General features: G+C 52.2%; 7 protein-coding genes across 7 annotated transcripts; 2 read left to right on the top strand and 5 right to left on the bottom strand.

Moving 5' to 3' along the window:
* Positions 1-835: 835 nt before the first annotated feature.
* N7458_007756 (lipase family protein) lies at positions 836-2,196 on the top strand (the record flags this gene model as incomplete). Its single annotated transcript, XM_056911138.1, has 2 exons — positions 836-1,060; positions 1,126-2,196. The coding sequence occupies 2 exons, from the start codon at positions 836-838 to the stop codon at positions 2,194-2,196; spliced, it is 1,296 nt and encodes a 431-aa protein (XP_056763964.1).
* A 403-nt stretch (positions 2,197-2,599) lies between these two features.
* N7458_007757 (WW domain protein) lies at positions 2,600-6,374 on the bottom strand (the record flags this gene model as incomplete). The annotated part of the gene is made up of 3 exons (XM_056911139.1): positions 2,600-3,150; positions 3,215-3,825; positions 3,886-6,374. 3 exons carry the CDS (start codon positions 6,372-6,374, stop codon positions 2,600-2,602), a joined length of 3,651 nt encoding a protein of 1,216 aa, XP_056763965.1.
* A 1,064-nt stretch (positions 6,375-7,438) lies between these two features.
* N7458_007758 (uncharacterized protein) lies at positions 7,439-10,110 on the bottom strand (the record flags this gene model as incomplete). Its single annotated transcript, XM_056911140.1, has 6 exons — positions 7,439-8,383; positions 8,455-8,637; positions 8,698-9,362; positions 9,423-9,543; positions 9,823-9,832; positions 9,938-10,110. The coding sequence occupies 6 exons, from the start codon at positions 10,108-10,110 to the stop codon at positions 7,439-7,441; spliced, it is 2,097 nt and encodes a 698-aa protein (XP_056763966.1).
* A 4,012-nt stretch (positions 10,111-14,122) lies between these two features.
* On the bottom strand, positions 14,123-20,095 carry N7458_007759 (ECM29 family proteasome component; the record flags this gene model as incomplete). Its single annotated transcript, XM_056911141.1, has 3 exons — positions 14,123-14,532; positions 14,716-14,989; positions 15,176-20,095. The coding sequence occupies 3 exons, from the start codon at positions 20,093-20,095 to the stop codon at positions 14,123-14,125; spliced, it is 5,604 nt and encodes a 1,867-aa protein (XP_056763967.1).
* A 536-nt stretch (positions 20,096-20,631) lies between these two features.
* On the bottom strand, positions 20,632-20,995 carry N7458_007760 (uncharacterized protein; the record flags this gene model as incomplete). Its single annotated transcript, XM_056911142.1, has 2 exons — positions 20,632-20,894; positions 20,950-20,995. The coding sequence occupies 2 exons, from the start codon at positions 20,993-20,995 to the stop codon at positions 20,632-20,634; spliced, it is 309 nt and encodes a 102-aa protein (XP_056763968.1).
* A 249-nt stretch (positions 20,996-21,244) lies between these two features.
* N7458_007761 (DUF3716 domain-containing protein) lies at positions 21,245-22,182 on the top strand (the record flags this gene model as incomplete). Its single annotated transcript, XM_056911143.1, has 3 exons — positions 21,245-21,656; positions 21,713-21,819; positions 21,868-22,182. The coding sequence occupies 3 exons, from the start codon at positions 21,245-21,247 to the stop codon at positions 22,180-22,182; spliced, it is 834 nt and encodes a 277-aa protein (XP_056763969.1).
* A 211-nt stretch (positions 22,183-22,393) lies between these two features.
* On the bottom strand, positions 22,394-27,115 carry N7458_007762 (uncharacterized protein; the record flags this gene model as incomplete). Its single annotated transcript, XM_056911144.1, has 5 exons — positions 22,394-22,945; positions 23,003-23,460; positions 23,521-26,776; positions 26,841-27,025; positions 27,082-27,115. 5 exons carry the CDS (start codon positions 27,113-27,115, stop codon positions 22,394-22,396), a joined length of 4,485 nt encoding a protein of 1,494 aa, XP_056763970.1.
* Between the last annotated feature and the right edge of the window lie 825 nt (positions 27,116-27,940).

A 27,940-nucleotide genomic window follows, 5' to 3' on the forward strand; every position in this document is an offset into this window, starting at 1 on the left:
CGGACTCGACCGTACAGTGGCCTACTCCCCGTCGTCTTGTCAGCGTGGGCTCCCGCTTCTGACAGCATCCACATTGGGGAGCACAGCAACCGCCTTGTCCTGCGCACTCTTTGATGAGATACGGATGAAGATACCATTTCGGATTGGATCGCCAAGTCGTATATGCTTTGCTGATAGGACCGACTGGAAGTTGGGTTTCTAATTCGTGAAGCCCTCGTTCATGCTTCCAGTAGCTTTTCGAAGCCGCTTTGAGGTTATCAAGATATTCCTTGTACTTTTGCTTTCTCTTTGTCACCGCTTGTATTGGTCCTCAATCTCTTGTATTTTAACTCCACCATCTCTTCTGCCTGAGTCGCAAGTCGAAGGATATAATCACGATCCATGAGGTCTCCAAAGAGCTTTTCGAGACGAAAAGCTTCCGTGAGATTCCAATCATGTTTCATTTAGTATCTAGCCACAGAGAGACGAAATCTGCTTGAAAAAGCCCATTTCCCCACGCAAGGGCCTATGGAAGCTTTCCTGCCGGGGCTGGTAGACGGGCCTACAATGTGCGGAAGTTACTCTCAGGATCAAGGGCCGTGTAAAAGTGACGGCTGGGGAATGCTGAGTACCAATCTCCATCTTCTACATGATCCGTTGGAGGGATCATGGGTAGTAACTAGTTAAGGTTGCGGCCATCATGCCCGAGTCAGGTACCAGGTCGTTTTGTGGTCCCATGATGTCATCGATCTTGACCCGCTCACGTTGACGCCCCACATGACCGATTACCTAATCAGATCATCTTCCCCAGATTCTCAAACGGCACCGACACATTCCCTCTCTCAATCCCGCCAACATGTTGCGCCTTCAGGGCCTGACACTCTTATGTGTAGCCTACTTGATACTCGGACTAACAACAGCGCAAAACGACACCAGGCCTGTCTCAAATGACCTATTCAACTCCCTCGAGGAGTTATCCCGCCTGGTAGACATATCCTACTGCGTGGGCACGACGGGCGTCAAGAAACCATTCCAGTGCCTCAGCCACTGCGCAGAGTTTCCGAATTTGGAGCTGATAGAGGTCAGCATCACATGAACAGAATTGAAAGTCAAGTTCAAATTCAAGTACTGAGATATATATCACAGACATGGAATACGGGCATCTTACTTTCCGACTCGTGCGGGTACATTGCCCTCTCGCATGCGCCGGGACCTAAGCGCATTATCATCGCTTTCCGGGGTACGTACTCCATAACGAATACGATAATAGATCTCTCCGCCTATCCACAGTCGTACATCCCCTACACCGGCGACGACAACAACAACAATACCACCACCACAATCAACCCCAGTGTCAGCAAAGATAAACACAAAAGTACAACCCCGCTCACCCTACACTGCGAAAACTGCACCGTCCACGCCGGCTTCATGAAATCCTGGCTAAACACCCGCCCCACAATCCTCCCCACCGTCCTAGAAGCTCTCATCGCCCACCCAGACTACGAAATCACACTAGTCGGCCACTCCCTCGGCGGCGCCGTCGCAACCCTCGCCGGCCTCGAAATGCGGCTCAAAGGCTGGGACCCGCTGGTGACTACCTTCGGCGCGCCGATGGTCGGAAACGCCGAGTTTGCATCCTTCCTTGACGCAGCGTTTCAAATCGGGAATTTCAGTCGGACTCGTGCTGGCGATGATCCTGAGACGGCGCGCATTCGGCGCGTCACGCACGTGGATGATCCGGTTCCTTTACTGCCGCTGCGGGAGTGGGGGTATGCGCCGCATGCGGGGGAGGTGTTTATTTCTCGGCCGGCGTTGCCGCCGGGCAGGGAGGATGTGAGGATTTGCGAAGGCGATGAGGATGCGCGGTGTATTGCGGGTGCGGAGGCAGGTGCGGCTTCGTTGTTGGATGCTTTTCTGGATGTGGATGTTCCGTTGGATATGTTCGGTGCGCGGGTGGATCCGTGTTTATCGGATGGTGAAGAGGGGTTGAATACGGGGTTGGAATCGGGTTCGCAGGTTGTTCTTGGGAAGAAGAGGCGTGTTGGGGATGGGCGATGTGCGTCGCGCGGGGAGGATGAGACGGCGCCGTTGTATCCGCGGCACTGGGATTGGTCTCTTATTCCGGCGCGGTATAGATTGTGGGAGCTTTTTTTTGCGCATCGGGATTACTTTTGGCGGATTGGGCTGTGTGTGCCTGGGGGTGATATTTTTGGATAGGATCGGTGGTCTTGGGATTTTGTTTTGTGATTTAGCCGGTGTTTAGACGTGAGAGTTTCTTTCTCTGGAGGGTTTGTTTATATGGGGATCTCCAAGGTCTGTATAGATCTGATCTTCATAAGGGATACATCTATTTCCAGCTTATGTACATAATGGACTCGCTAACCCAAGGATCACCAAGCTTGTTGCAAGTATTGTCAAACCGTAGTGTCACTAAAAGGCCCAGAGGCAAGGACTTCAGTATAAATCACATGTGAATCGATATCTAGATAAAGGAAACGCCCACAAGCAAAGCGCAATAAAACCAAAGCTACAAACAGATTCAAAAGTAGAAAAAATCACAATCAAATTCATAATCTCAAGCCTCGCCCTCCTGCCCACCCACCCATCCACTCCACCCTCCTCACTTCCCAGCCTCAAGACTAGGCACAATAACGGGCCCAAACTTAACAACATTAGCATAAGCCCCATCCCCCTGAACCATAAAGTCCGCCGCAAGACTCAACTTAGCCTTCTGCGCACTAAAAGCCTGATGCTGCATTCCAAACGCCGGCGTCGAAACCACATCCGGATCATACGCGACGATCGCAACATAATTCCTCCTCGCCATGAGCTTCTTATGCTCGCGCGGCTGGCCGTTGACATCCGTCTGGAAAATCTCCATCATGTCCTCCTTTGTGTCGGTGGGTTGGGAGGAGGAGCGGTGGCCGTTTGCGGGGATGTAGAGCGGTTTGGAGTTGCCGTGGAGGAGTTTGACGACGTAGGAGGGGGTGGGGTGTTGACGATGGGGGAGGAGATGAGCTGGTACATTGTTTTGTGGTCGGAGGGTTGGGAGGGGTCGTGGACTAGGCCGGCGCCGCAGACGTTGACGGCGCCGGAGAGGAAGGTCATTCGGAGGGATTTTTGGTGGGCGATGCCTTGCAGGGTGCGGATGAGGTATGTGCGTTCGAGATCCTGGGGAATTAGTATTGGGCATTTGGGTGAATAATGGGAATGGATGTCTTTAGAGACGTTGGACGTACCTTGGACTCATGCGTCCATTGATCGCGCAATTCATCCATGAGATCGAATTCGCCAAATGGACTCAAGATACCTCCCATAAGTCCTGATTTGCCAACAGCCCGCTTGACAGAGTCAAAGCCCGAACCGACAAACTCCTTTGCACCCACCACGCCGGCAACCGAGCTGGTCACCTTGCCCAACACGTTATACGCACCAGTAACGGCTCTCTTTCCTGTGGCAACAGTCTGCGCAATATGCTCGGCCGTCTCGAGACGGGGGTAGATCAAAGGCATAGGGATCATCCACAGACAATGCTGCACGCTCGGTGGTAGCAAGGCAACCTTGGGGAAGAGACCCTGGTACGTAGGACCGGCCATGACTTGATGCGGGTTACGTTCTGAGCGGGAATCGGGTCCGACGACGACCACGCCGGGGCCGAGGTACTTGACAAAGTGCCAACCAGTACCGGTAATGGTGAAGAGGTCAGTGTCGTTGTGGACATTTCGGAGAATATCGAGGGTCGTATGGTGCTGGAAAAGGAGGTACATCTCAATACCGATGCGTCCGATATTCTTGAACATGTTGGAGAACTGCATATGCTCTGGATACGAGCCAAAGCCATCAAAGCTAGAATTGAATATCAGATCAGTTCAATTCACGAGCGCTCCACGCCTTCAGAGTACTCACATATCATGATCATCAATCTGGCAGATATACGGAATCTGCGCAAAACTCTCTCTCAAATACGGCTGATCAAAATGACTCGTGTAGTAGTGGAAATATGCATGCGAGACATCCTGCTGATTCGCCGCCGTCCACGGCGCATTCTTCCTCGCCTCCTTGCCACTAATCGCAAGCCACTGCTTCAAACACGGAATTTCCTTCCACATCCGATCAGCATAGATCTGGCCGCCCAGACAGAGCTGCGCATGGAACCCGCCAATCTCGTTGTGTTTCTGCATGATATCCTTCCACATGAAGCCCACGCCGCCGAGGCGTGCGCGCTCGTTCGCGTTAACATTCAGCGAGAAATCGTTGCCGGATGTTGCGATGAATCGCCAGTTCGTCTCGTGTCGGCCAGCGACGAGGAACTCGTACCTTGTGCAGCCGAGATGCGAGGTGATGGCGTAGGTCCATTTTGCCGGGCCGGCGTCGTCCATCTGCAGGTCTATTTCGTACTTGTAGAAGGTCCAGCGTTGGTGTGCGGCGATGTTGATGGGCTGGAGCTGTCGCGGGTTCGGGGATAGATCCACGCTTTGATGGAGGTGGATTGTAGGGGGTTGGGCGGCGTCGGTGACAAGCAGAATAGACCCTAGCCAGAGACCGCGCTCGAGGTCCATATTCGTGTATCGCAGATACGGGCCGAAATAGACACCATTGGTTGGGGCGGTTTTGTAGATATCCACTCCACTGCTCGGTGGAGGGCCCGTGAATCCCGCAATCGGTGATTGCAGGCTCTCAAAGCCTGGTGTCAGAGGAACACCCGGGGAGGCCAGGGGTTTGCCAAAGGCCGATAATCCCGGGGATGTTAGAGGGTGGCTACTGTATACACTTGCGACGGGAGAGAGGGGTGTCTCATTCAGGTTCAACGGCGTAGGACCCTTCGGGAACTCCCACTGTGTTGACTGCGTGGGCAGATGGATATAATAGTACTGGCCGGAATTAGGATCTAAATGCGCAATCCAGCCCTCTGGCAACGGTGGAGGAGATGCTGGAGGAGGCCCCGAGGGTCCTGGGGAAGCAACCTGTGCCGGGAACTGTTGTGGCTGCTGCTGGACATGTTGCTGTGCTTGCTGCTGCGAATATTGAGGCTGGCCATTAGCGACAGCGTTCTGGGGTGACTGTCCCGCATTAGACTGTTGCCGTGGATCATTTGCAAAAGCAGGATGACCCTCCGTTGCAGCCGTAGGGGCAGGAGACGGCGCAGACGTTATCGCGGGATGACCTTGGCTAGCAACAGCAGGATGTCCAGCGACTGCACCAGCAGCTACTCCAGCTGCCACGCCGGCAGCGACACCCGCCACCACAGCACCAGGCTTATCATTCGGATACCCATTAGCAGCACCAGCACCATGAACAGTCGAATAAGCAGGAGGAGGCTCATCACTGATCCGCATACGATCCATATCATGCTCCAGCGCATTCGCAGGGATCTGCGCCTGCTGAGCCTGGGGTGCCGGACTGCCATACTGAGCGTGATGCTGCGGCGGCGGACTGTTATACTGCCCCGGATGCTGCATCTGGCCCGCACTTAGCACCTCAGCGCCCTGGTACACCGTCGGCGGGCCATGAGGCTGCGACCCAGGCAACTCAGTCGGCGTCCATGGCCTCTGCGACTCCTGCGGGCCAAAGTTCGGCTGCTGTCCCACATACTGCTCCGCGCGTCTCTGGGCCGCCGAGCTGTGGGACTGCAACCCCGCCAGGGTGCCCGTCCCCGCAATCCCGGCCGCCGCATACCGGGCCTCGATATCAGAGCCCGGTTGCTGGCCGGGACCTACGACAGGGGTCTCCGGCGGCGGGGGCGATCCGCGCTCTGCGCGGGTCGTTGACGTCGATGCTGTCGAGCTAATACGATTGATGCCTGATGAGGAGGGCGGGGCCAGATTCGAGCCTGGTGCTGGTCGGGATGACGAGCTTACTGGTGGCGGGTAGTACTGTTGACGATAGTCATACTGCGGCTCGTTGGTGTCGACGGGCGCGGAGACCGCAGGAGGCCGGGGGTATGGCCGTGCTGCGAGGGCAGCGGCATCGGGTGCGTCGGGACCTGGCGATTCGGGGAGCGGTTTGGGCGCTGTGCCGCGACGCTCTGCTAGAGTTGCGACTCGGGGTTCGCGGCCGTCGCGGGGACGCAGGGCTGACGGGTAATCTGCGGGGCTGACTGGGCCTGCGCTGGCTGGCGGCGGCGAGTTGTATCGCAGAGTATCTCCGGGACGGGCATCGTTTGAGCTTGAGGAGCGCAGTTGCGGGCGTGGCCGGTCATCGGGGTATGGGAGTGTGATGTTGGGTGGAGTTGAGGCAGATTGTGGACTGGCTGAGTCCCGTTTGTTGATGCGTAGAGGCTGAACGGTGTTTCCTTCCGGCCTGCCGGAGGAAGTCGTGGTAGAGTTGTTGACGGTGAAGTTGTCCAAGAACAGCTCGCCTTCCGGGTGGATAGCACGGCTCTCGCCTGGATTCATGATGCAGGCGAGCCGAATGCGGTCGAGAGCGAGAGGATGAGTTGCAGGTTGCAGAGTGCACCGCAGCCACCTGAAGAACGATGCACAGTACCAATCGCGGAGCTAGATGCGCCGATCGGAGTGATCAGTATTGTGGTTTGGTCAGTGAGGGGCAGAGCGGGCACTAGAGGCTCCGTGGCGGTGGGGGAAGGGAAAAAGGAGTAACAAGTTGATGATAAAAATAAAATTGACAGGGGGAAGAGTCGGGGGGAGTATATCGGTGATAATGTACCCGAGAGGAAAGCAGAGAGGAAGAAGAGAAAAAGAACGAGACACGAAGAGAAGATGAGAAACTAGAATATGACAACCTGGAAAGGATTCCCAGTTTCGCGCTGTCCCTAAGCGCCAAGTTGGGCGAGACGCCGACCCCGCAGGTGACGAGAGCCCATCACGGCGTGGACTGGGGCATGCAACCGATGACAGACCAGCTTCTGAGGCTGATTGGTTGCAGCTGAAAGGATCGTGGATTTATGTACCCAGCCAGGTGTGAGAGACACTAATGAGAGTCGAAGCTGAGATACTCAGATATACTTTGTGTTTACAGTCTCCCTTACCCTTTACCTTGGTTCGATTTTAACTTGGCTTCACGTGACTCAGGATCGAGTGGTAGGTTGGTGCCAGACTCTACCATCCAAGCCTAGCGATACTTAGCTATAGTTACTCATAGTCATAGCAGTAGCTATGCTAGCTGTATCTACTACAGTAGCCATTCCATAGTCTAGCCCCACCAGCAACCAAAGTCATAGTCCCATAGGCACATTAGTAACAAGTCGTGTTCGTTTCTATACATATATCCCATCCGTCATCACTCATGCGAAGAATACAAGCTCCATAAAACCAGACAAGCTCGAAACGCACAATAAAAAAAAGGCCCGATGTCACACAGATGCTCACGAGAATCCAATCATATGCCCGCAAAGATCAAAATAACGCCAATTACCAACCCAACGCCCTAGTACTGTAGAGGCAATGCCCACCCCCCAATTCATCCATCCATCCTCCATCCATCCATACAACTCATTCCACTAAAACCCGAAATTAACCATCTGCAGACCCTCTTGAGCCATCAAGTCAGCCCAGTCCACATCAAGCGTGTGGCCCACCCGCATCAGACAATCCATCTGTCGCTCATAGACAGTCTGCAAAATAGCCCGGGTCGTCGCCGCATTGCGACCCATCCCGTCTTCCTCATCTTCCATGCTGGTCATCAACTCCATAGCCATCATCTTCAGACCACTAGCCGATGCCGTCGCACCAGCGAGGAAGAGCGGGAAAACCAAAAAGTGCCGATCGGCACGCCGCGTGTGTGTCGTCTGCTCGGCGATACGCAGGATCTCGGCGGCGTGGTGGTCAATCTCACCGTCGGGGGTGAACTCCGACTCCAGCCGTTGCCGAGGCCACATGCTGCTGTACGTGAACAGTTGGCTAACGTGGAACAAAGTGGCCGACTGCTGTAACATCTCCTGCGATCGCCGGGGCAGGCTCTCCTGTCGCTGATACCAAAAGGCCACATCAGAGGCCTCCCACAGCCGACTCAGAGCCTGCCGCAGATCACTGATCTCTTTGGATCGCTGGTTAAAGTCCGAGAAGGGAACAGTCAGCTTTTCCCGACGAAGTTGCGAGCCCAGGAATCCAATCCGGGTCGCCAGTGAAAAGGTGTCGGCATAGAGGCGCATCAGGGTAGGCAAGCTATCATGCTCATCGGGATAGATCACGCTGTATCCATCGGTGGCAGATGGATACAGGAGGCTATCCGATCCTGGGAGCAGCTGGTGGTCCATGATAGTGCGCACGAACTCGCCGTTACCCGCGCCGCTGAGCAAAGCGTATAGGTCGATGTGGCAGATCCACCAGAGGATGAAGGGGTGTGGTTCGCGGCCGAATTTGGATCGGCGGAGCAGGGCGATGTGAAGGAGGCGAGAGATGTGGTGAGACCAGAGATTGGAGCCGTGGGGTTCAGCTGCTGCGACCTGGAGAGACAAAAGAGTATTAGCATGAGACAACCCTAGCCTTTGTGAGAATCACGGGGATAAAGTAATACCTCGTAGATCAGTAGGAGGAAGTGGGTTAGGAAAAGGCCATCCGAGACAAGATCATCGTTGTTGCGGAGGCTGATCTGAAGAGAAGGGAAAGCCTGCTGGTAATATTGCAGCGCATCGACATTTTGTCCAGTCCCGCTATGAGACAGACTGAGAGCCGAGACGGTCATAATGGCATGGGAGAGCTACATATAATCAGTAAACGGCCCACCCAATCTTCCGCCAATGTGGACACGGGAACATACTGGAGGGAAATGAGCCGCTTCCCGCTCGAGAAAGTCGACACTCAGTGTCATGCCATTGCGGTCAAATCCGTACGTATCATCCAACTCACGGTCATGAGGGAACAGTTGCTTCCAGACAACATGTCGGAAATGGGCAAAAAGCGTCGAATCCTGTTGCCTCTGCCGAGCTTGGTGATCCATGCACGAATCAAGCAGGAAGGACGATGAGCCATGCTCTTCGTCGAGAACGGGTGATGGGAAAGAATCCATAATGGGAGATAGAGAGAGGGAGCAGAAGGGATCTGAAATCTCGGATGTGGGCGACACCCGGGAGGTTCTGCCCGTCGAGGACGAGCGTCGAGTAACATCCTCAAAGGTCTTCAAGATGACTACATTGGGATCGTCGGTGGCGTCGGTTTCGGGTTTAATGACGCTCACGGGGCTACTCGTTACCGAGTATACGGACTCGGTGACAGTGGACTTGGACTTATCCGCATCGTCGACGTATTCGGGAAGCGAGCTGAAGCTGTCCGGGACCATAATAACGTGGTAGGTGCCCGGTGTTGTAGTCTCGGCCTTTCTCTCGCGCTCCTCATCCGAGGTCAATAGCGAAAAGGCCGGAAGAGCATCCCCAAGAGAGAAGTAGTCATTTCCAGATCGGTCCTCGCTCGATCCCGGTGACGAAACTACGAAGCCTGTTAGACCAAAACAGTACTTTACGAGAGACGGGAAAAAGCAAAGCTTACGATCCCAAACCACATTGCCCTCCGTCTTCACATCGGCCATCCGGCCCATAATGCGTGGGGTGTCATCACGAAAAGCCAGGCGCGGCCGGTAATCGCAAATATGGCCGAGTCGCGTACATTGCTAAAACGAGGAAGTAAACGGTGAGCCTGAGAAACCCGAGAGCGAGCAAGAAGTGCCGGAGCCGAAGAATGTGCCCTACATTACATTGCGGGTGTCCCTCATCGCATTTAACTGTAAGGTGTAAGGAATGTTCGATTAGCCAGGGGAATTTCAGTCACGGAGAGGACCGGAATTTTATCAAACTCTTACCTTTTCGGCTCTGCAATCCGCCAATCAAAGAATTGGGTCAATTGAAAATGATTCTTGCTAAACGATGGGAAGAAGAATGAAGGAACTCACCCGACATGTCCTATTCAACGGCAGAGAAAAAGTTAGCGTCAGGGAACTCTGTAGAAACCGAAGTCCCGGGAGTAGTAGGACGGGGAAGAGAGAGAGGGAGAGAGAAAACACGTACCAGCAGCCGGTCCGAGATCGCGGCGGGAGACGGATGCGCGGCGGCGCGATCATACTCTTGTCTAGTTTACCCTCAAGAACTTCTTCTTTCGGGGCGATGATCGGGAGGCGGAGCGTGCGCTTGGCGGAGGCATGGCCCCGGCGGTTTTGCATCACCAAGCTGGTGGCCGTCATAAGGCTGACTGGGTGCCTGTGAAGAAGGCTGGCAGGGGAGACTGGTTGTTAGTTTTTGAATAGGGGGAAGAGGCAGGTGAGATCACAATTCATACTTTCGCGGGGGTAAGATTGGTCGACCACCAACGGTAGATGGTGGGATTGTAGACAATCGATGGATAAATGGGGCAGATGTCGTATCCAAGAGCCACTAGGAAGTATAGAGTATAGAGTGTGAAAGGAAGAGCGACGATCACGGGTAGCGATCTAATGATCAGCGACTGGGGGGTGTGGGGGTGGAGAGAGAGGGGGAAAGGCTAAGGTTAAGGTGGGAGAGCGAGAGGGAGAGAGAGAGAGTCTCGTTGGGAAGGGGAGGAAGAAAGGGAGGAGAGGAATTAAGGATTGCGGGAATTCAGGGAATGAAGGAAGAGAAGAGAATGGGAAGTTATGGGACGAGAGGGAGGGAGTAAAGGAGGAGGAGGAGGGTTGTCGTGGTCTGGACTTGGGGGGGGCCAGAGTGGGAAAAAAGGGAAGTTATGTAGGTTCACATCACGAGCAGGAAAATGCAAATCAAGCTGCAGGAAAAAGAACCGGTAGACTGGCGAGAGCACCGCATGGTTCGAGCGGGCGCAGCCTTGTTCCTTTCTGGCTTGACGGGTGGCGGGAATCTGAAGGGAAGAATCTCGGATGCGAAGACGCAAGTACCGGGGGGGGATGTGGAGATAGGAGAGGGAGAGTGTCAGAGAGACGAGTAATAGAGGGAAGCTGTGTGTGTGTGATGGGGTGAGAAGAGAGGGAGGGAGAGGGGGGAAGACGAACAGGTCAGATCGGACGATGCTGACTGGTGGGTGTAGAATGGAACAAGGTAGAATGATGATGATGATGATGGGTTGAGCAGAGTAGAGGGGGAAAAAAAAAAAGGGACGCAGAACGCCCGGTTCGTCCGGGGATGGAATTGGGTTAGCTTGAACAGAGAACTGACCATCGGGCGAGTCGACAGGATGGGACGAAGAACCTGGAATTGATGGACGAACTTGCAGAAAGAGGGAGAGAGCAAAAGAAAAAGAAAATAATAAAACCCAAAAAAGACCCAAAAAATCCAAACCATCCCCCAACGCTAAAAGACTAAAAAACACTAAAAAAACCGGATGGCATGCAGGTGCCAACCATGTGGTCGGTCGACGTGTTGCTATTCTTACCCTCTTGCCTAATCAGGACAGGGTTCTTTGGGTTTACTATTGACTCCTCCGTACTCTGATCCTGTAGGTATCCAAGTACCCTCCCTATACAAGTCATATGTCTGCCACCAGTACGGTATAGATCAAAAAAAAAGAAAGAACAGGAGCTAATGTATTAACTATACTTTTATAATACTTGTAATATCTGGATGATTCCATCTCCACGTCTCCCAGAAATAATACTAGAGGAGAGAAAAAAGAAACGGATCGACTGGTAGGCTATTAAACCATAGCGACCGATCGACGAGACTGATTGGCCGAAACTGCCCGGGGGCCGGGAACTCGGTAACAAGGAAGCGGCTGTCAGTAGACAAAACCATGGTTGAGGAGGGACCAGGACGAAGTATATATCTCCGGAGAGAGTACTCCGTAGACAGAGAGATATGGAGATACAGTAGTTGGAATGACAGTCAATCCGGGGAAATGTATCTGCGAGGAAGTACATCTACTCGGTAAAGCAAAATCAATATTCGTCAAATAGAGACTAAATTTTGAAGATTACCTCCGTGGCTAGGAAACTCGACGATAGAGTCAAAGGGTTGGGGCTGGGGGCTGGCTGAGGGACACGTCGAACCCCGGGGAGCAGCCAAATCCAGGACATACAGTACTATAGTACGACTATAGAACTAAGTTTCCAAGGACGGGGAGGGAACCGGCGATATGGAAAGTACAGCCCCCTCAAACCTTAGCCTTCGGAATTGATGGTGGTGGTAAGCAGGCAGACAGGGCTGAGGTAGGGCAAAAAGCAAATCAAAACTTCCAGTATGCATCCAGACACGAGTTTCTTGCCAGGCCGTGGGAATAATTGAATTTTTCCACTGTCGTGACTGTCCTCATTCCCGGAAACCGCCACAGTCGGAGCCGAAGAATGCGCATCTGGGGAAGCAAAGAGTTGCTGTGGCTGTTCCTCCGCCAGGCCCTCGATCGGCCCGGTCTAGGCCCGTCTGGATCGGGGGCTTTCGATCGCCCTGCGGGTGTCTAGACAACCTTTTTTTGCTGCGTCCTCCTCCCTTTCGAGGTTTCGACCCTGTCTTCCGTGGTGATGCTATGCTTTCTCTCTCTCTCTCTCTTCATCTCTTCATACTTGACTCCCCCCCACTACCCACCCGTCGGGTCTTGCAGATTTAGGGTTTCCTGCTTTTCCGTACATACTATACGTATCCGCCCTCCCCCTCCCCCTGCACCCGGGGTATTCGTGTCATGGAGCCCCTAGATCGAGATCGGTCTAGACCCCCATCCCGTAAATACTGGCTACAATATACATTTTCTGCATCTTGTCCTCTCCGAAAACTACCGGTCCTCAACCTCCCGTTATCCGTCCAGCAAAAAACGGTTGACCACCAGACTGCGGTAACCGCATGGTCTACAGTTCGTATCCTTCGTACTAAGGCCCAACTCAGACTAGCCCCGCCCATTTGGCACCTCCCGCATCGCTAGTGATGGGCTGGTGCACCCATACGGACGGACATGGCCGAGAATTAAGCGAGTGGCGTTTCACTAGTGTGTGTTTGCAGAACCGCATTCCCAATTTTCTCCTGTGGTCTGGCTCTGTTACTGACTCGCCCCCATTTCGCATTTCTTTACTGCTTCGGCGCGTTGGGGGGGTGTGAACTCGATGACTCGGTGACGGGTGTGCCCTGTTTTGGGCTTAGATCTAAGACAATAAGCCCTTTTGCTGCATTGCTTCTTTGTCCTGGGTGCATTTTTTGGGTCATTGTTTTTCTTTTTATTTATTTTTATCTTTTTTTGCTTTCTCGATTTTCTCGGGGAAAGAATATGTCTAGTTCCAAGTCCTAGCCACGGGCGGCAAGGTAATAGCGTAGCTAGTAGCCACGCATAGTGAAAACGGGATTTGCTACAAACTCAATCAAATGATGACTCTATCCTCCGTACAGAGGAAAAAGGTATCGCCCTTCATAGACCGTACCTCTGTATAGCTCGTACGGAGGCTACTTCTATCCTCGTAGATCACTCCGACCGCGCCGCGATCCGAGACAAGCACCCGTTCATAGCCCCTACTTTGCCACTCCCACTAGCACCGGAGAGGTAAGAGATTAGCGAAATAGACTAATTTAACCAATCTAGCTAAGACAAGAAAAGGAGGACGAAGTGCAAATCAAGCAGACCCATGTCGATCTACCACGTGGCCCGCCTCTTTCGTCTCTCGTGCTTGGCTGGATGCGACTGATCAGGAGGGAGTAGGGACTCCGTACTGTCGGGATGCTTGGTAACCACAATAATAATAATCCTCCCAGTCCCCGGGACACTAGTACCAGCTAAGTAGGTGACCCAGTAGGTTGACCATCCCTTTGGAAGCGGAGGAACGAGCAGGGTCCAAGTCATATTCAGCTGAAGCCAGTGGGGTGTCAACCCATGACTCTCGTTTTCGTTTTCCATCAGTCCAATCCAATCGCAGTTCTCCAGTCCGTACCTCTTGAACTACAGCAGTTGCGAGGCTTCTAGTCACAGTATCTGGTCCGGACGGTGGACACTAGGTTGATACAGTACACTCACTAGCCACTTCACTGGACAACTCTTGCCTCCTGGCTCCACTCGACATACAAAATGCAAAGCCCGATCGATTTCCGACCGTCTGGTGGAACGGGGTTGACACGATAACTTAGTGATGGAGTCAATGACTCAATAGTCAACCAGGAGATCTATACACACTGTCCACCTCCGGATCTTTGTTCCATCCTCTAATTTCTATCGTATTCCCCATCGATTCCCTCGATTTCATCGTATCTATGCCAGACCAGACCCCACCCCGTCTCATCCCCGTCTCATCCCAAGCCTCAGCTCTCCACCGCCAACGCCTCGTCCAACAGGCGCTGTACGGTGCTCGATCGCTCACTAGCTCTCCACACACGTAAACACTCGCCCAACCGCGCCTCAGGCACCCCCCGAACTCCCGGCCGAAGCTTCAGGTACGACAAGACCGCCTCCGCGCGACCCTTGCGCACCACCTCGATGGCGTCCGCATCGCGCACGAGCAATGAAGCGAGCGATCGCATAGGCCCAGCCAAAACACACTCGCCATTCTCGGATGCTGACTCCGGCGCAGCCTCCGTAAAGCCCGGCCACTGATCCACTCGGGTGAAAAACGCTTGGAGCTCTTGGTAGACCGTGCTGACGACCTGTCGGGCCCCGTGGGTCAGGGCCTGGTCCAACGGACCGATCACTTGTCGCACGTATTCTCCCAGCACTGTGGTTAGACTTAGCAGATGAACGGACGCTAGGGGGTTCCCGCAGGAGCAAAGGCCCCATTCCCATCATCCGTTCTCCCAAGGAATTTCCAAGGAATTCCCAAGCGAGATAGATGAGGGAACAATGCCATTTGAGTTAATAACCCAAAATCCATCGTCGAGGGCCACTATTAAGAACGTACCTTTAGGTTCGGCTGTGGCCGGGTTGAGACACTCTAGTAGACACTCGACACATGCGGCTAGCGTCTCGGTCGAGTCGGGCGCCTTGCCATCAACATCCATCTTGTCACCATCCTTTTCTTGGTCCTCCAAAACCTCGTCGATCACGGGGCCAATGATTGCAAGGGCATGAGGCATCAAGTTGACTTCGCGGGCCTGTGAAATTTGCCCCAATGCCCGCAGTGCATGCGGCCGGTAGGCTGCGTTAGTTCGCTTCGCTTCGCGCACGGCGATGGTCTGGGATCAATGCGGGGTTAGTCTTGGTCTCGTTGGGCAAGTCGGTCCGGAGTCTCGTGAGCGCCGGAATAAAAAAAGAGAGCAAAAAAAGGATGAACGAGACAAACAAAAAAAAGAAATAAAAAATAAGAAAAATAAAACCCAAAAATTCACACAGACAACAAAATTCAAATCCAAACAACGCACCTTGAGCAACTCTGCTAGATCTGTTGATGCCGTCCAGAGCACCCGACCGGAGCGCGCGAACTTCACCAGCGCCGTCAGCACTACTTCTTTCCCCTCCCACGTCTTGCCGGACAAGGCCTTCTCCAGCACCGGCCACACCAATTGCGCCGTCGGAAGATCAATCTCCCCCTCTAGCGAAACCACTGCCTGGGCAATCGCCCGCGCAGCCGTGTGTTTGATAGCCCACCGTGCCGAATCCAGGTTCTCCGCCACCAGACCCACGATCTCGCGGAGATACAGAGACACGGCTCGGTTGCCACCCACGTTGTCCTGCCACGTCTTGTCAAACTCCTCCTTCACATGCTCATCTGCATCATGCTTGCAGACAAAGACGAAGGGGAGCGCCGCCGTAGCAAAGGCCATGAATCGATCGTTGGACAGCTTCGAGGCTGAGTAGAGAATTTCGGCCGCAATCGTCCGCGTCGTTGCGTCTTCTGCGTTGAGATAGAGTGTCTTGGCATGGTTGATGGTCTTGAGGACTTGATCGTCGGATGCGAGTCGCAGGAGGTACCCCAGTGACGTGCAGTAGGATGCGCTAACTGTCTCGTTTCGGTCGACCACGTACTTGCTGAGGAGCTGGATGAACTTGTCGGCGTAGGGGCGGAAGAGGAGGGTCTTCATACTCAAGAGGACTAGGACTCGACTGCACCCGACCTTTGAAGGGAGGCCGACGGCCGAGCGGAGGGTATTTTCCAGCTTGGGGGCGAGCTCCTTCACGTTGTTCTCATCCAGGTGGTCGATCAAGTATCGCTCAATGACCTCCATCATGGGAGACGTGCGAATGCTGGATAGACGCATCTTGTCAATCTCCTGGCCAGTCAGACCATACTTGTCAGCGTTGAGATGAACATAATTGACAGCTTGGGGTTCTAGTGCGCTCAGCGAGCTCAGGAACTTCTCAAGGATGCTAGGCACGAAGGGATGTAGCAGCGTGCCGGGGCTTTTCTTGATAATCTGCACGAGCGCACCGATGGCGTACCCCCGTACCTCCTCCACACTAGAGTCAAGTCCTTTATCGCTGAGAAGGAAAGGAACGGCACTGCTGAGCAGAACGCCGGCACGTTTCTCAGAGCCATTGGTTTCGAGCGTACGAATCACCGAGTTGGTAATGGTCTGACAGAGCTTGAGGGCGGCCACCCGCACGGACTCTTTAATATCATCCAAAAGCTTAAATGCCTTGCTGTAGATCTCATCGAGATACTGGGCGTATTTCTCTGGGCGGCGTCCCGAGACAAGATCCGCCACGGCGGCACAACTTGCCTGGCGAGCACGCCACTCGCGCCCTGAAAGCATGCTCTTGAGTAGATCTTCCATAATCTGGTCAAAGTGCGTGTCTACCACCACGGTCGGGTCTTTGACGAGTGCCTGCCAGATGGTATTCATAGATCGCTGCACATTCGGGTTAGGGTCAAATCGGTAGCGGAAGAGCTTGGGATAGATCTTGGGATTCTTGGCAAGATATCCGTCGACGCTGGAATCGGAGAAGATATTGCTGATGCCAAATCGACCGAATGCAGCTCGATTCGTCCAGAGAGCATTGTTGGATGCCATAGACATGAACCGGTAGACAAGAGTTGGGTCTCCTGCCTCGGCAGCCAAATTCATAATATCCTTGTAGGTATTGATCGAGGACCCTTCGCCAGTCGGCAGAGCCCCGGGCTCGAACAACTGGGTATCCCCAGTAACTTTGCCACCTCCAAGATTAGACCCTGTCGCGGTAAATGAATCCACCAGGTCACGGACCAAGTCATCCTTGAGGGACTGGTCGCCAATCTCGTAGACAAGGCTGAGTCCGTGGGCACCAGTCTCTTGTACCACTTCCTCCCGACTTCCCAGCAGACTGGTAAATGTGGCTTGACACCTACGGAGGCGTTCCTGCATCTCTTGGAGGTGTCCACAGTTCTTCACGAGTGACAAGAGCCATATAGCCGACGCTTTCCGAAGAGATGGCTTGGAAGCGCCACAATCCGTGATGAGCTTGTCGCATACCTCGGCAAATACTGTCCGTGGCACATCTGATTGGGGGAAGTCTGCATCGACATCAAACTCTTGGATTAATGCCCGTGAATCCCAACCGACCGCAACATTGCTGAGTGCTTCGCCGATAGTGAACTGGACCTCGGGGCTCTTGATTTCGTGAAGACTATAAAGAGAGCCCAAGAAGTCGTTGAACAAGGATGTATCCGGCTGAGCCCGGGAGAAGGTCAACGTTAGAAGACCCAGAGCGGAGATGGGGGTGTTATTTTCGGTCTTTGCATCGGTCGCCAGCTTCTTCTGTAACTTCTTCCAGCCATCCTCTGGCAGAGTTTGGAGCGATATAACCCCAGATAAACTGAGTTGGCCCAAGGCTAGCTCTGCTGTTCGCTGAAGAAGAGTATCCCGAGAAACATCAATGATATCCAACACTGCATCGATGAAATGTTTGACTTGTGTTTCAGGAACCTTGTCAAGGAGTTTCCGATAAGCAAGTCTGCTCAACAGGTATGATAATGATAGAACCGCACCGCGGACACGAAGCGCAGCTTCACCAATAGCGGTGTTCCATGACTCGATGGTACTCGCCAGCTCGGTCACAAAGTTCTTCAATGAGCTATCATCAAAAGCAGGGTGGGAGACGAGGATGCCAAATGCCCTGGCAGCGTAGCCCTGCATATCTTGGTTGTTGCTGAAGATGGGCTTAGTCAATGATTGAGCAAGCGGGAAAAGCTTCTCAACTACATCATTCGGAGCCAAGGAGCAAATCTCCACGAAGTTGAGTCCGCATTGACGCAGGCCAGGAAGTCCCTCTTTGACGATTCCGTGGAGAATCCCGGACAAGAAAATGAACACGGGCTCCTTGGCGGAGTTGCGGATATACTGTCGTACGGCAGATCGCGCTTCCACGCTGCTAGAAAGCTCAATCTCGAGTTTGTAATCCCAGTCCTGCTCAAGCTCAGTGGTAATACCAGCCAATGAGAATGCCTCTGAGAGAAGGGCATTTCGCAGGAACGCAACTGCAGGAACGAAGGCATTCTTATAAGGACCAGATAGAAGTTGGGGTGTCGATATACCCTGGACAGCGGAAGTTCCGTCTTGTGCGCCCGAGCCGAAAAGGAATTGAGTGGCCTCGGTAAACTTGGGAAAGTCAAACCACGACTCGTCGCGCTCACCGACTGCTCGACTAGCTTCCCATTTCTTGTCCTTGGTCGGGTTGAGGAGTCGGAACCAGTAAGGGTGAAGACCTTTCTTGCCCTCCTCTACAATTTCCTGTTGCCTTTCTGGGCCTCTGGCTATGGCCATAAGGTCGACCCAGCGAGCAACCACGTCGTTGTATGGAAGGAACCGGTTGGCGAACCGTACTGCAGCGTACTGCACGCCTCGAACACAATCAAAGCCAGTATCTGGGTCGGTATCTCCCTGCTGCAAGCCCATCTGATTAACCAGGAACGGGCGCAGCTGGTCCTGAAACTCTTTGGCATGGCTGTCCAAGGAGGAATTCAATATGCTTCCCAAGGCTTGGTCAATGCTGACGAAGATCTGCGGGCTGGAGTCATCGGAGCTAAGAGATGTAAACAACCATCGGACGAGATCGAATTCGAAATTCTCGCCGGTTTCATCGCGCAGTTGAAAGTCGACCTTGGGCACCATGATACCAATACTTTCATAGGCCAGCCCGCGCAAGCTCAGATCGGTTGCGGGGAGCTTTTGCCCACTAGCAGCAGGACTTGGCCATCCTTGAGACTGAATGAAATCTCTCAAACCTGCAATCAACTTGGGAGCGATTTGCTTGAGGTCAGATGGCGAGCCCATACGAACGACCCACGTGGTGAAAGTGAATATTTGCGTTCTAAGCTTGGATGCTTGCAGACCTTGGGCAGATCTCGCGGCATCCGATAATAGCCCATCCTCGATGAGCTTGTAGATTCTTTGTGTGTTCTCAGTAGCTTTTATGGATTTGCCTAAGAAGACCAAGATTCGCACTTGCAGAAGCGGTCGCACTGGAGGAGCCCCATCTGCTTCTCCGGAGCCAAAATATAAATCATATAGCTGCTCCACAACAGTCGAGTCTTCAAGATCAACAGCAAATCTTTTGAGAGTTTCGTCACCCAAATCAGCAAGCCGTGAGTTAGCGTCTGCAGTGGCAATTAATGAAGGTAAAAATCGTTGGGAGTCGGCAAATGCGCCACTCCCGAGGAAGCGAAGAGCGATGACTTTGGTTTCTGTCAAATTCAAGCCACCCGAGACCGCAGGATTCCACGTTTCGGTCGCAGGCGCATCTTTGTTGAGAAATTTGTATTCTTCGGGAGACAAACCAGGGCATGTTGGAGCCTCGGCGGCTGCAGGAGAAAGAAGAAGTAGCTTTGTCAGCCAGAAGGACAAGAAGCGAGTGTCTTCGTCAGACAATCTTAGGCGTTCTTTCAATTTTTGATCCTCGTCGCTGCCCTTTGGCGGGATTTTGAAAAGGGGTAACAGTCGTAGCACAAGGTTGAAGACGATGGCACCCTGAGTAGCCGAAGTCCCGATCTCTGCAATTCCCTGGAGCAAGGGCAGCAGGATCTCGACCCTGGCCTCCGAGCCCAAGCGATCTATACCTTGCTGCGCATATATCAAGTCAAAATGACGAACGAGGTGAGACTTTTGTTCCTTGAATTGCTTCAATAGCGCGGCAACTGGAAGTTGGATGGAGGGGGCCTTGACCCGGGTGTTGACATGCTGACAGACGGAGATGACCTTATTGCGCACTGCAACACTGTCTGATCCTAGTTTGAGCAAAAGTGGAGCCAGATATGTCATAAGTAAGGACTGAAGCTTCTCATCAGAGTCGGCCATCGCGATCCTAAACTCGACCTTGCCTATCAGACTCAACTCGCGAGCCTCGGGGCTCGGCAAGTCTGATGCCATGATGAGAGAATCGAATTGGGAGAGTAGAGCACAAAAGAACCATTGACTGCAACGAATAATCAGAAGAATATTATATGCGGCTCTTGAGGAGTTTCACAGGCAACAAAACACACGTCACCGTCACCATCGGCAGTGGTAGAGCCCCAAATCGGGGATGACTCTGGGCCTAGGTGGTGGGGATTGCTTAGTAATTGTCAGGCGTCTCTGCCCTCTACGCCAGGCATCAGTTATAAAGCCTAAATTTTGTGGTGTCAATGCTTTGGCCCCATATCCGACTATTGGGACGTTACCCGCCCGGCGCTTAAGTACACGCGGCTAATCTGCCCGTTCACACCGCCCGAAGTATAGAAGTCTGCCGGTACAACTTCCCGAGTCAAGAACATTGATCAGACGATATAACGAATAGAAGGGGGATCAAATCGTTAATCATGGATTCAGACAGAGAATATATTGCTTCCAGTGCTCTTATTATCCTGTGTTAGGATTCTCAGATGGATATACCATTGTTTTGCCTCTGCACAGTGAATGCGGTGGATTTAGATGTCCTGTGAAAGGCGCTTCTTCAAAGGGCTTTTGGGCTGATATTTGAGTAGTAATGCATCATTTTGAAATCCGGCCATTGCAAAAAAGCTGACATTGTCGAGGAATGAGCTTAGTGCGAGGCTTCCTCCTTTTCTGATGCGCACTTCACTCGCGTTTGGTCCACCCTTCTCCTCTTCCACGTCCATCACCACGTTGACACGAACCACTTCCTCTCTCCTCATGAACTTCTCTCTGTACTTCGCAATCGACTGATCCTCTGTAAGAACAGATCTGCGGTGACTGTATCCTCCTGATCTTCTGCTTGATCTTACGCATTTCACTCCCGTTTGGTCCTCCCTTCTTCTCGTCAACGTTCATCACCACGGTGACACCAACCACTTCCTCTCTCCTCGTTAACTTGCCTCCGGATTTCCCGATCGACAGCCCTTCGGCAAGAGTTCATCTGCAGCGATTGCCTCATCCTGCTCTTCTCCTTGATCTCTTGATTCCCATCATCCCAAGCAGACCCCTCGGCTCAACTCACGAAGTTCACCCACCGTCAAGGTACGTGATGGAGTCTTCTCATAAGGCTCATGAAATAGGTGGCTGACAAGGGCTTGAATCCAGATGTCTCAGTCCAACCAGGAGATCCGTGAGTTCATCGCAAGCATTTTCAACCCTCGGACACTGACATATAGAGATGTAGCGAATGGCCTTGATCAAGACTTGAACCCAATCCTGGAGGACGATGGCCGGCTTGAACCCCGCCCGGATGAGAAGGACATCAGAGCCTGCGAACCTCTCCGTAATGTCGACTGGCAGGGAGAGGCCCAGGAGATGGTGTCCTACAACAATCGCATGGCTGCACATGGCCAGCGTTGCGGTGTTGTTGCTCCTCCAGGAAAGGAGTGCAGAAACTGCAAACAGGGAAAGGGGGTTTTCAGCACCTGTGTCGTCAATTTTGCAGGTAACAAGGTCCAGTCCGGGGGTGCTTGCATGAACTGTGTGTTCAACGACAGAGCACATCGTTGTTCGCTCCGTAAGTGTCTAGACAAGACAGTGAGCTCTTTTAGCAATTTACTGACGCTTTAATAGGCGAGCGCAGTTCAAACCGAAAGTTCACCGGGAAGTTCACGGAGGACTGGGTCACGGCATATGTTGCGAGCAAGGCCCCCGCCAACAATGCGACGGCTGACGAACAGGTGAGTGCTTTCTCATGTCACATTCGTTCATTTGCTGATCATAATTAGAATGAGAATGAGGACGAGGACGAGGACGAGGATATGAATGATGAGGATGCGATTGGCCAGAGTAGTGGCTCGACAGTCACCCAAGACCCGTTGGCCCAATACTACTTAGATTTTCCATGGCCACGTACGGGGGATGGCGGCCCCGGGTGGAATCCTCAGCATTTCGGGTCTATGCTAGAGCCATACTGGCCAGAAGATGCAGCCGCTGCCATGCAGGCTTACCATACCCTGGGACAGATCCGCAGACGGGCACGTTGGGAGCAAGAGCGCCTCAATGCCATTTTTCACATCGGAATGCCTCCATCTGGGGTATGAAGCTGTGATGGTCACGAGACTTTGTGATCTGACATGTGTGGCTTGAGGACCTTGCCTCAAAGGCTAATGCAAGCAGGGAACTCCATAGAAACACCCTTTATCTATGCTTTGCTTTCACCACACAGTGCGTAAAGACAAGTCTTTTTCTGCCAGAACAAACTTAGTGTGTGTATGCCGTAATGACTTCTCCGTTCACTGTTCATGAAAATCGCTAAGTCGTAGCTTCGTCTCTTCTTTGCTCTGCAGCTTCACCGCGTAAGAAGCGGCCAACTTCCCTCTCTGCATCGGTTGAAAGACCACGGTCATTCTTTCCAGCAGTGGTTCCAAACAAACATTGCCATAGATCATCTTTTTTGACCATCTCTCCACCTGCTGCGCCGCTTGTCATGAGATTGTTAAGGGTTGCATCCTCCATTTCCATAGAATTAGCAGAGTCAATCGCTGTTTCGGTTATGTCATTGATCAATGACTCGTCTCCATCACTTGGATTCGTTGAGTGGGCATTCTTCTCTTGCTTCTCCTTTTCCAAAATGTGGGCGAGCCGGCGAGTCACTGATAGTTCGTAAATGGACTCTTCAACGGTTCCAGACACGAGGTACATCCACACAGTAGTTGGACGGTGTTGGCCGATTCGGTGAACTCGAGCAATGGCCTGGAGTTCAATTGCAGTATTTATGAGTGGCTCACACAGGAAGACATGGGTCGCATTGATCAACGTTAGTCCTGATGACTGTGCCTTGCCATGCATCAGAAAGCATTCAATCTACGAAAATGATTAGTCTGACAGAGCCCTGCTATCGGAGGAATGTGGGCAACCTACCGCTGGGTCTTTTTTGAATTTCTCAATCCCGTCCGGGGCATCGACACTGCTATTGACAATACCGAATCTGTTGAATGCTCGCTTCAGAACGACCAGAAAGTTCCTGTACTGCGAAAAGACAATTGCCTTGGATCCTGGGTCATGCTCCCGAAGCCAGATGATATGACGTGCGAGAGTATCGACCTTTGTACCAAATGAACCGTCGAGTTCAACGTTTTCAATCTGCTTCAGCACACCCGAGCTAATATCGCTATAGATGGCATTCTTCGGATGTTTTTCGTGATCGAATTTGAAAGGCGTCTCTTCTTCCTGAGCAACCAGTTCCTGTGGCTTGTATGTGATTTGATGGAAGTCGTTGAGTTTCAGAGGTTTCTTGCACATAGGACAGGTTCGATGTTGGCGCCACCATAATCGCAGACACTCCGAGCAATATTTGTGACCACAAACAGTCAAAACACCTGATTAGAAGGGTCAGCCACCGTTCGCTGTGCCTCTCGTCATGCGAATGGAGTACTCACCGGTTTCAAAGCTGGACTGGCAGATAATACATATACGGGAGTGATCTTCCTCGCCTGATTCATCTCGAAGATGGATAAGATATCGTCGCTTGGACTTGAGGGAGGAGATTTTAGCCTGGATCTTTTCTTCCTGCTTTAATTTGGAACCAAATAAATTTTCATCCATTGGCTTGCCAGCATTCTCTTCGTCATAGGGAGCAACCGTGTCTGAGATCTGCTGTAGATGGCGATAGTATTCCAGTCGATTATTCATCGTGTCTCGAAACATTTCCACTTCTCTCTCTAGGCTTGAAGAGATTTTGAGCTGTTCAGCAATCATTTGGCCGGCATTCTTCAAGACCAAGGTGACCATCTCAAGCTCGGCGCTAGCACGCGAGCTTCCTCCAGAAGCTTGCCACTCGAGCGAGCCAACCAAGCTGCGCAGTTCACTCACAATCCCACGAAGTGATCCCAGGTTTGGATCTGGCATGAGTTCGCTGCGAGTATTCATGATCGAAAGGAACAGCTCCGGGGAAGGCCCTTCCCCTTTCTTTGCCTGCGCAATACCTGCCTTGGCCTCGTGGGAAATGAGGATGTTCTTTTGGCCTGTAAGGGCATCATGACGATCTGCGTACATAGCGCGAAGGGCCTCCATGTAAACATACATTTCGTCTTGATGCTTGGTGGATCGCTCGTACTCATTTCCTTCCAATTCCGCATCCTCTTCTTGGTCAATGAGTGACTGGGAGACCAGGTCGATCATAATATCTCGCCACCGGTTGTATTGCTCTGCATGCTTGTTAAGAGCAGTGCATAGATCCTCAAACTTGTTGAGTAACCTGTAAGATTCCAGCCCTCTGCTGTACAAATATGGCTTCATTGTGGGGATGTGCACAAACTCCTTCTTCCGAGTCCTTTCCTTGATATTTCTCATGTACCGCTCAACTTTGCGTGAAATGTCGGTCAACATCTCCTTGCGGATCAACTTCGCTGCCTCGTAACCTTCTTCTTCCTTCTTCTCAAGGGCTTTGAATTCCTCAGAGTCAGGCTGGGTCAGATTGGAGTCACTTTTGATCTGGTAGTACGCATTCGCAGTGAAGAATACAGCAATATGTTGCACTTCCAGGGCAGCACGGAGCTTCAGACGACACTGGCCTATACGGCTGTTCTTGTCCGTTTCATCTTCGTTTTCGTCATCGGTCGTATAATCAGGAGTTTCGGGAACGGCCATTGCGCCATCCACAGCCACGCCTTTATTTTTGAGGCGCTGAAGTCGAAGCTGCTTTCTGCTGTCATTGACCAGCTCGGTAGCATGATCTAGAGCGATCTGCCAAATAGCCAGTGACTCCTTCCTACGCTTCGCATTCTCCAGAAGCTGGCCCCGCCGGAGCTGAGAGAGAAGTAAAGTTCGCTCTTCCGTGCGGATCGACGTGTCAGTGGTCTCGATCATGACTTCAAGAACCTCATCGACTGTGCGCAGCGGGCCATTTCCGGCGCCCAATGCCCGACGATTGCTACCGCTGACTTCAGGATGAAGACAGGTCTGGCGAAGACGGGTCAACCAGGTGCGCATTCTCTCAATGATGGCGGGGTCTTCGGGGTTCCAGTCGCCTGAAAGAGGTGCGCCAAATGCATCCAGGCCACATTGTTCGCACATCTCCTCGAACAGTTGTCCGTAGTGCTGCTCCTCAATCGGAGTAAAAGGAGTGGTGATGACAATACGTTTCTGCGGTGGTAAGCGCAGTTCGTCGCGTACTCTATCTTTGCTGTGCCGGAGAGCGATCGAATTAATGATGCCGACCAAAACCGGGCCGAATCTTGAATAGAGCCGTTTCCACAAGGAGCTCGAGTCACAGAACGGCCTGTACTGAAGAAATAGTAACAACCCGAACAGGTCATCGATATTCTTTCGCAATGGTGTACCAGTCACAGCCCAGGCGTTTTGCCTAGGAATTAATCGAGCCACTTTTGCTGCATTGCTGACGCCACTCTCAATCATCTGAGCTTCGTCAAGGCAAACACGCCACCATGATATCCGGACTAGCGGTGTCTTTCGAGGCTCGAACCGCTTCTCATGGCGGAGGCTACGCTGTGGGGTGGCACCAGCATAGTGTATCTCCCGAGAGATAACGTTGTATGTAGTCAAGACAACGTCAAAATCTGCTATCTCTTCGATCATAAATTCATCCGATTGTTCTTGTCCACGCTTGATGCCTGTATAGTGATGCACCCGCAGTTTTGGGGCATGTTGCTCGAGTTCTTGCTTCCACTGTTCCAGGATTGCCGGTGGCGTGATGATCAGAGTGGCACCGGACACACGCAATCCATCGGGGTCAGGTTTCAGCGACTCATGTGGGGGTCGTCGATTCAGGTTCATCAAAGCAATCATCTCGACTGTCTTGCCAAGTCCCATCTCCTCCGCTAGAATCCCTCCTCGCAATAGATTTGCCGCATCGCCCCATTGGGATATCTGGGTGGTAATTGTCATAAATAGATGACTGAAGTAGCAGACATTACCATCGGCATCGTGCATTTTCTGGAATGAAGCTGGAAGGCCATTTGGTAAAGGCCTGTCAATGGTGGAAACTTTCCCATCTCCTTGAATGTGGGTTCCTTCCCTCCACAAAAGCCACCTGACAGCTCGTCTCTGGAAAGGAAAAAGCTCACATTCCAGATCGGGACATTTGATATCTGCGGATGTGCTTTCAGTATCCGGTGGGACGTGAACGCTCTCGTAGAATTCACGAGGCAACCACTGCCGATGATCTCCGAGTAGCTTCTCCCGGCGTCCACGCTCAGTATATTCGAGGGCGGACACATAATCCTCCTCCAAAGCATACTTCGCAAAAAGCTCCAAAGCAGGATCCGGCAGATGATTCAGGTCCGGAATTATAAGTGAGTCCTTCCAGAGGCCCACTACTTCCAATAGAACGGAGTTTTGGTTGGCCGAGAGCTGTATTGTAGCTTGATAGCACGCCGTTGGGAGACGGTTGTAGTATCGGTCAGCGGGAATTAACCGAGTGACCTGTCTGAACTGTTCGAAAAACCCGGCGAGTCGCAAATCGTGCAATCTAATAGAAAATAATTCCCTCTTATCTGCATCGGTCGTGGTCACGGTCAGGGTGTAAGCGGCATAATCGTCGGGAGAATCGAGAATAACGGGTGCATCTGAGCGTGATCCAGTATTTTGAACCTCTACAAGGACAGGCAATCGATGTGGGTGATCAGAATGGTCATTCTGGGATTTCTCGTCGGATCCAAATGCTTTCGTGTAGTCCTGATGAAGATGGTGGCAAACTGTCAGCCGTGTGATACAAAAGCAAAACCGATTGATTACTTACTAGTCGCAAAGACAGTCGAGTAAGAGGAATATAACCCAACGGGATTCTATTTGACGAAACGCCCAGTTCATCACTCAAATTATATGGACCAGACTTGATAACCTTGCGCCGCTTGCTGGGGCGGCCATCGACATCAAGATTATCGAATTGCGCAAGCACGGAGATTAGGGTCTCAGGGACCGCGCCTGATACAATGAGTTTCCATTCCAATCAACATGATTCGGTGGCTAGATGTACATACCTGGGATATTTGTAGATTCTGCGACCACGCTCATTCTACGGACAAGCCTGATCCAGGCCGTTTGATGCCTCGCCACGGAGAATGTCAAAGGAAGATTCGCAATCGCGAAAGCTGGGGAGCACCTTATCGATGCGATCACGTGGTGATACTAGCAATAGAACCAAGGTTTGGATGTTCACCGCCCTGGACACCGCCCCAGTCCACGATAGAGGATCTACTCCCGATACAAATACTTTTGGGAACATTAGACACTGATGATTAGCGAAGTATCAGATGTGCAAATACGGACTTAATGTTGCGTAATTTGCTGAAACCCCTAAAACATAGACCATCAAAGGTTCTTGGCCTCCGGCGTTGTTCAAGTTCAGTTGGTAATGGTTGACCTACCAGTGATATATCCGCAGAGCAACAGACATAATTTCTGGTCGTTTATGCAGAATACGTCGCCTTCAAACTATGAATGAAAGCCTATCACAACCTTGAATGGAACCTTGAATACAGAAAATGAATCTTCTTTGCGTTTTTAAAAACAGGCCGTTACCATCAACCGAAGCTGGTCAGTGCTATCACGTGATAAATCAGTGACGTCCAATGAGCGCTCAGTGAGTTCTAGGATTTGATGCTGACTTTGATAGTAAATCAGATACAGCGATCGAAGCGTTGTGGGACTGAACCAATCAATGGATGTCTGTTCATTTTCGGTTGACGAAATGATTATCTTCTCTTTGAAACCTCCCTGCCAGATATTTCCCGTACAGTATTGGCCTCATCTTTTGCTGTCTCCACTTCTGAGGCCTCTCTGACAGCACTCTGAGTATGTGACATACTGAGTCACTCCGGAAATCGAATCTTAGCCTTC

This window comes from Penicillium daleae (genome assembly GCF_028827525.1).
Source record: "Penicillium daleae strain IBT 16125 chromosome Unknown utg000007l_segment0_segment0, whole genome shotgun sequence".
Taxonomy (NCBI): Eukaryota; Fungi; Ascomycota; class Eurotiomycetes; order Eurotiales; family Aspergillaceae; genus Penicillium; species Penicillium daleae.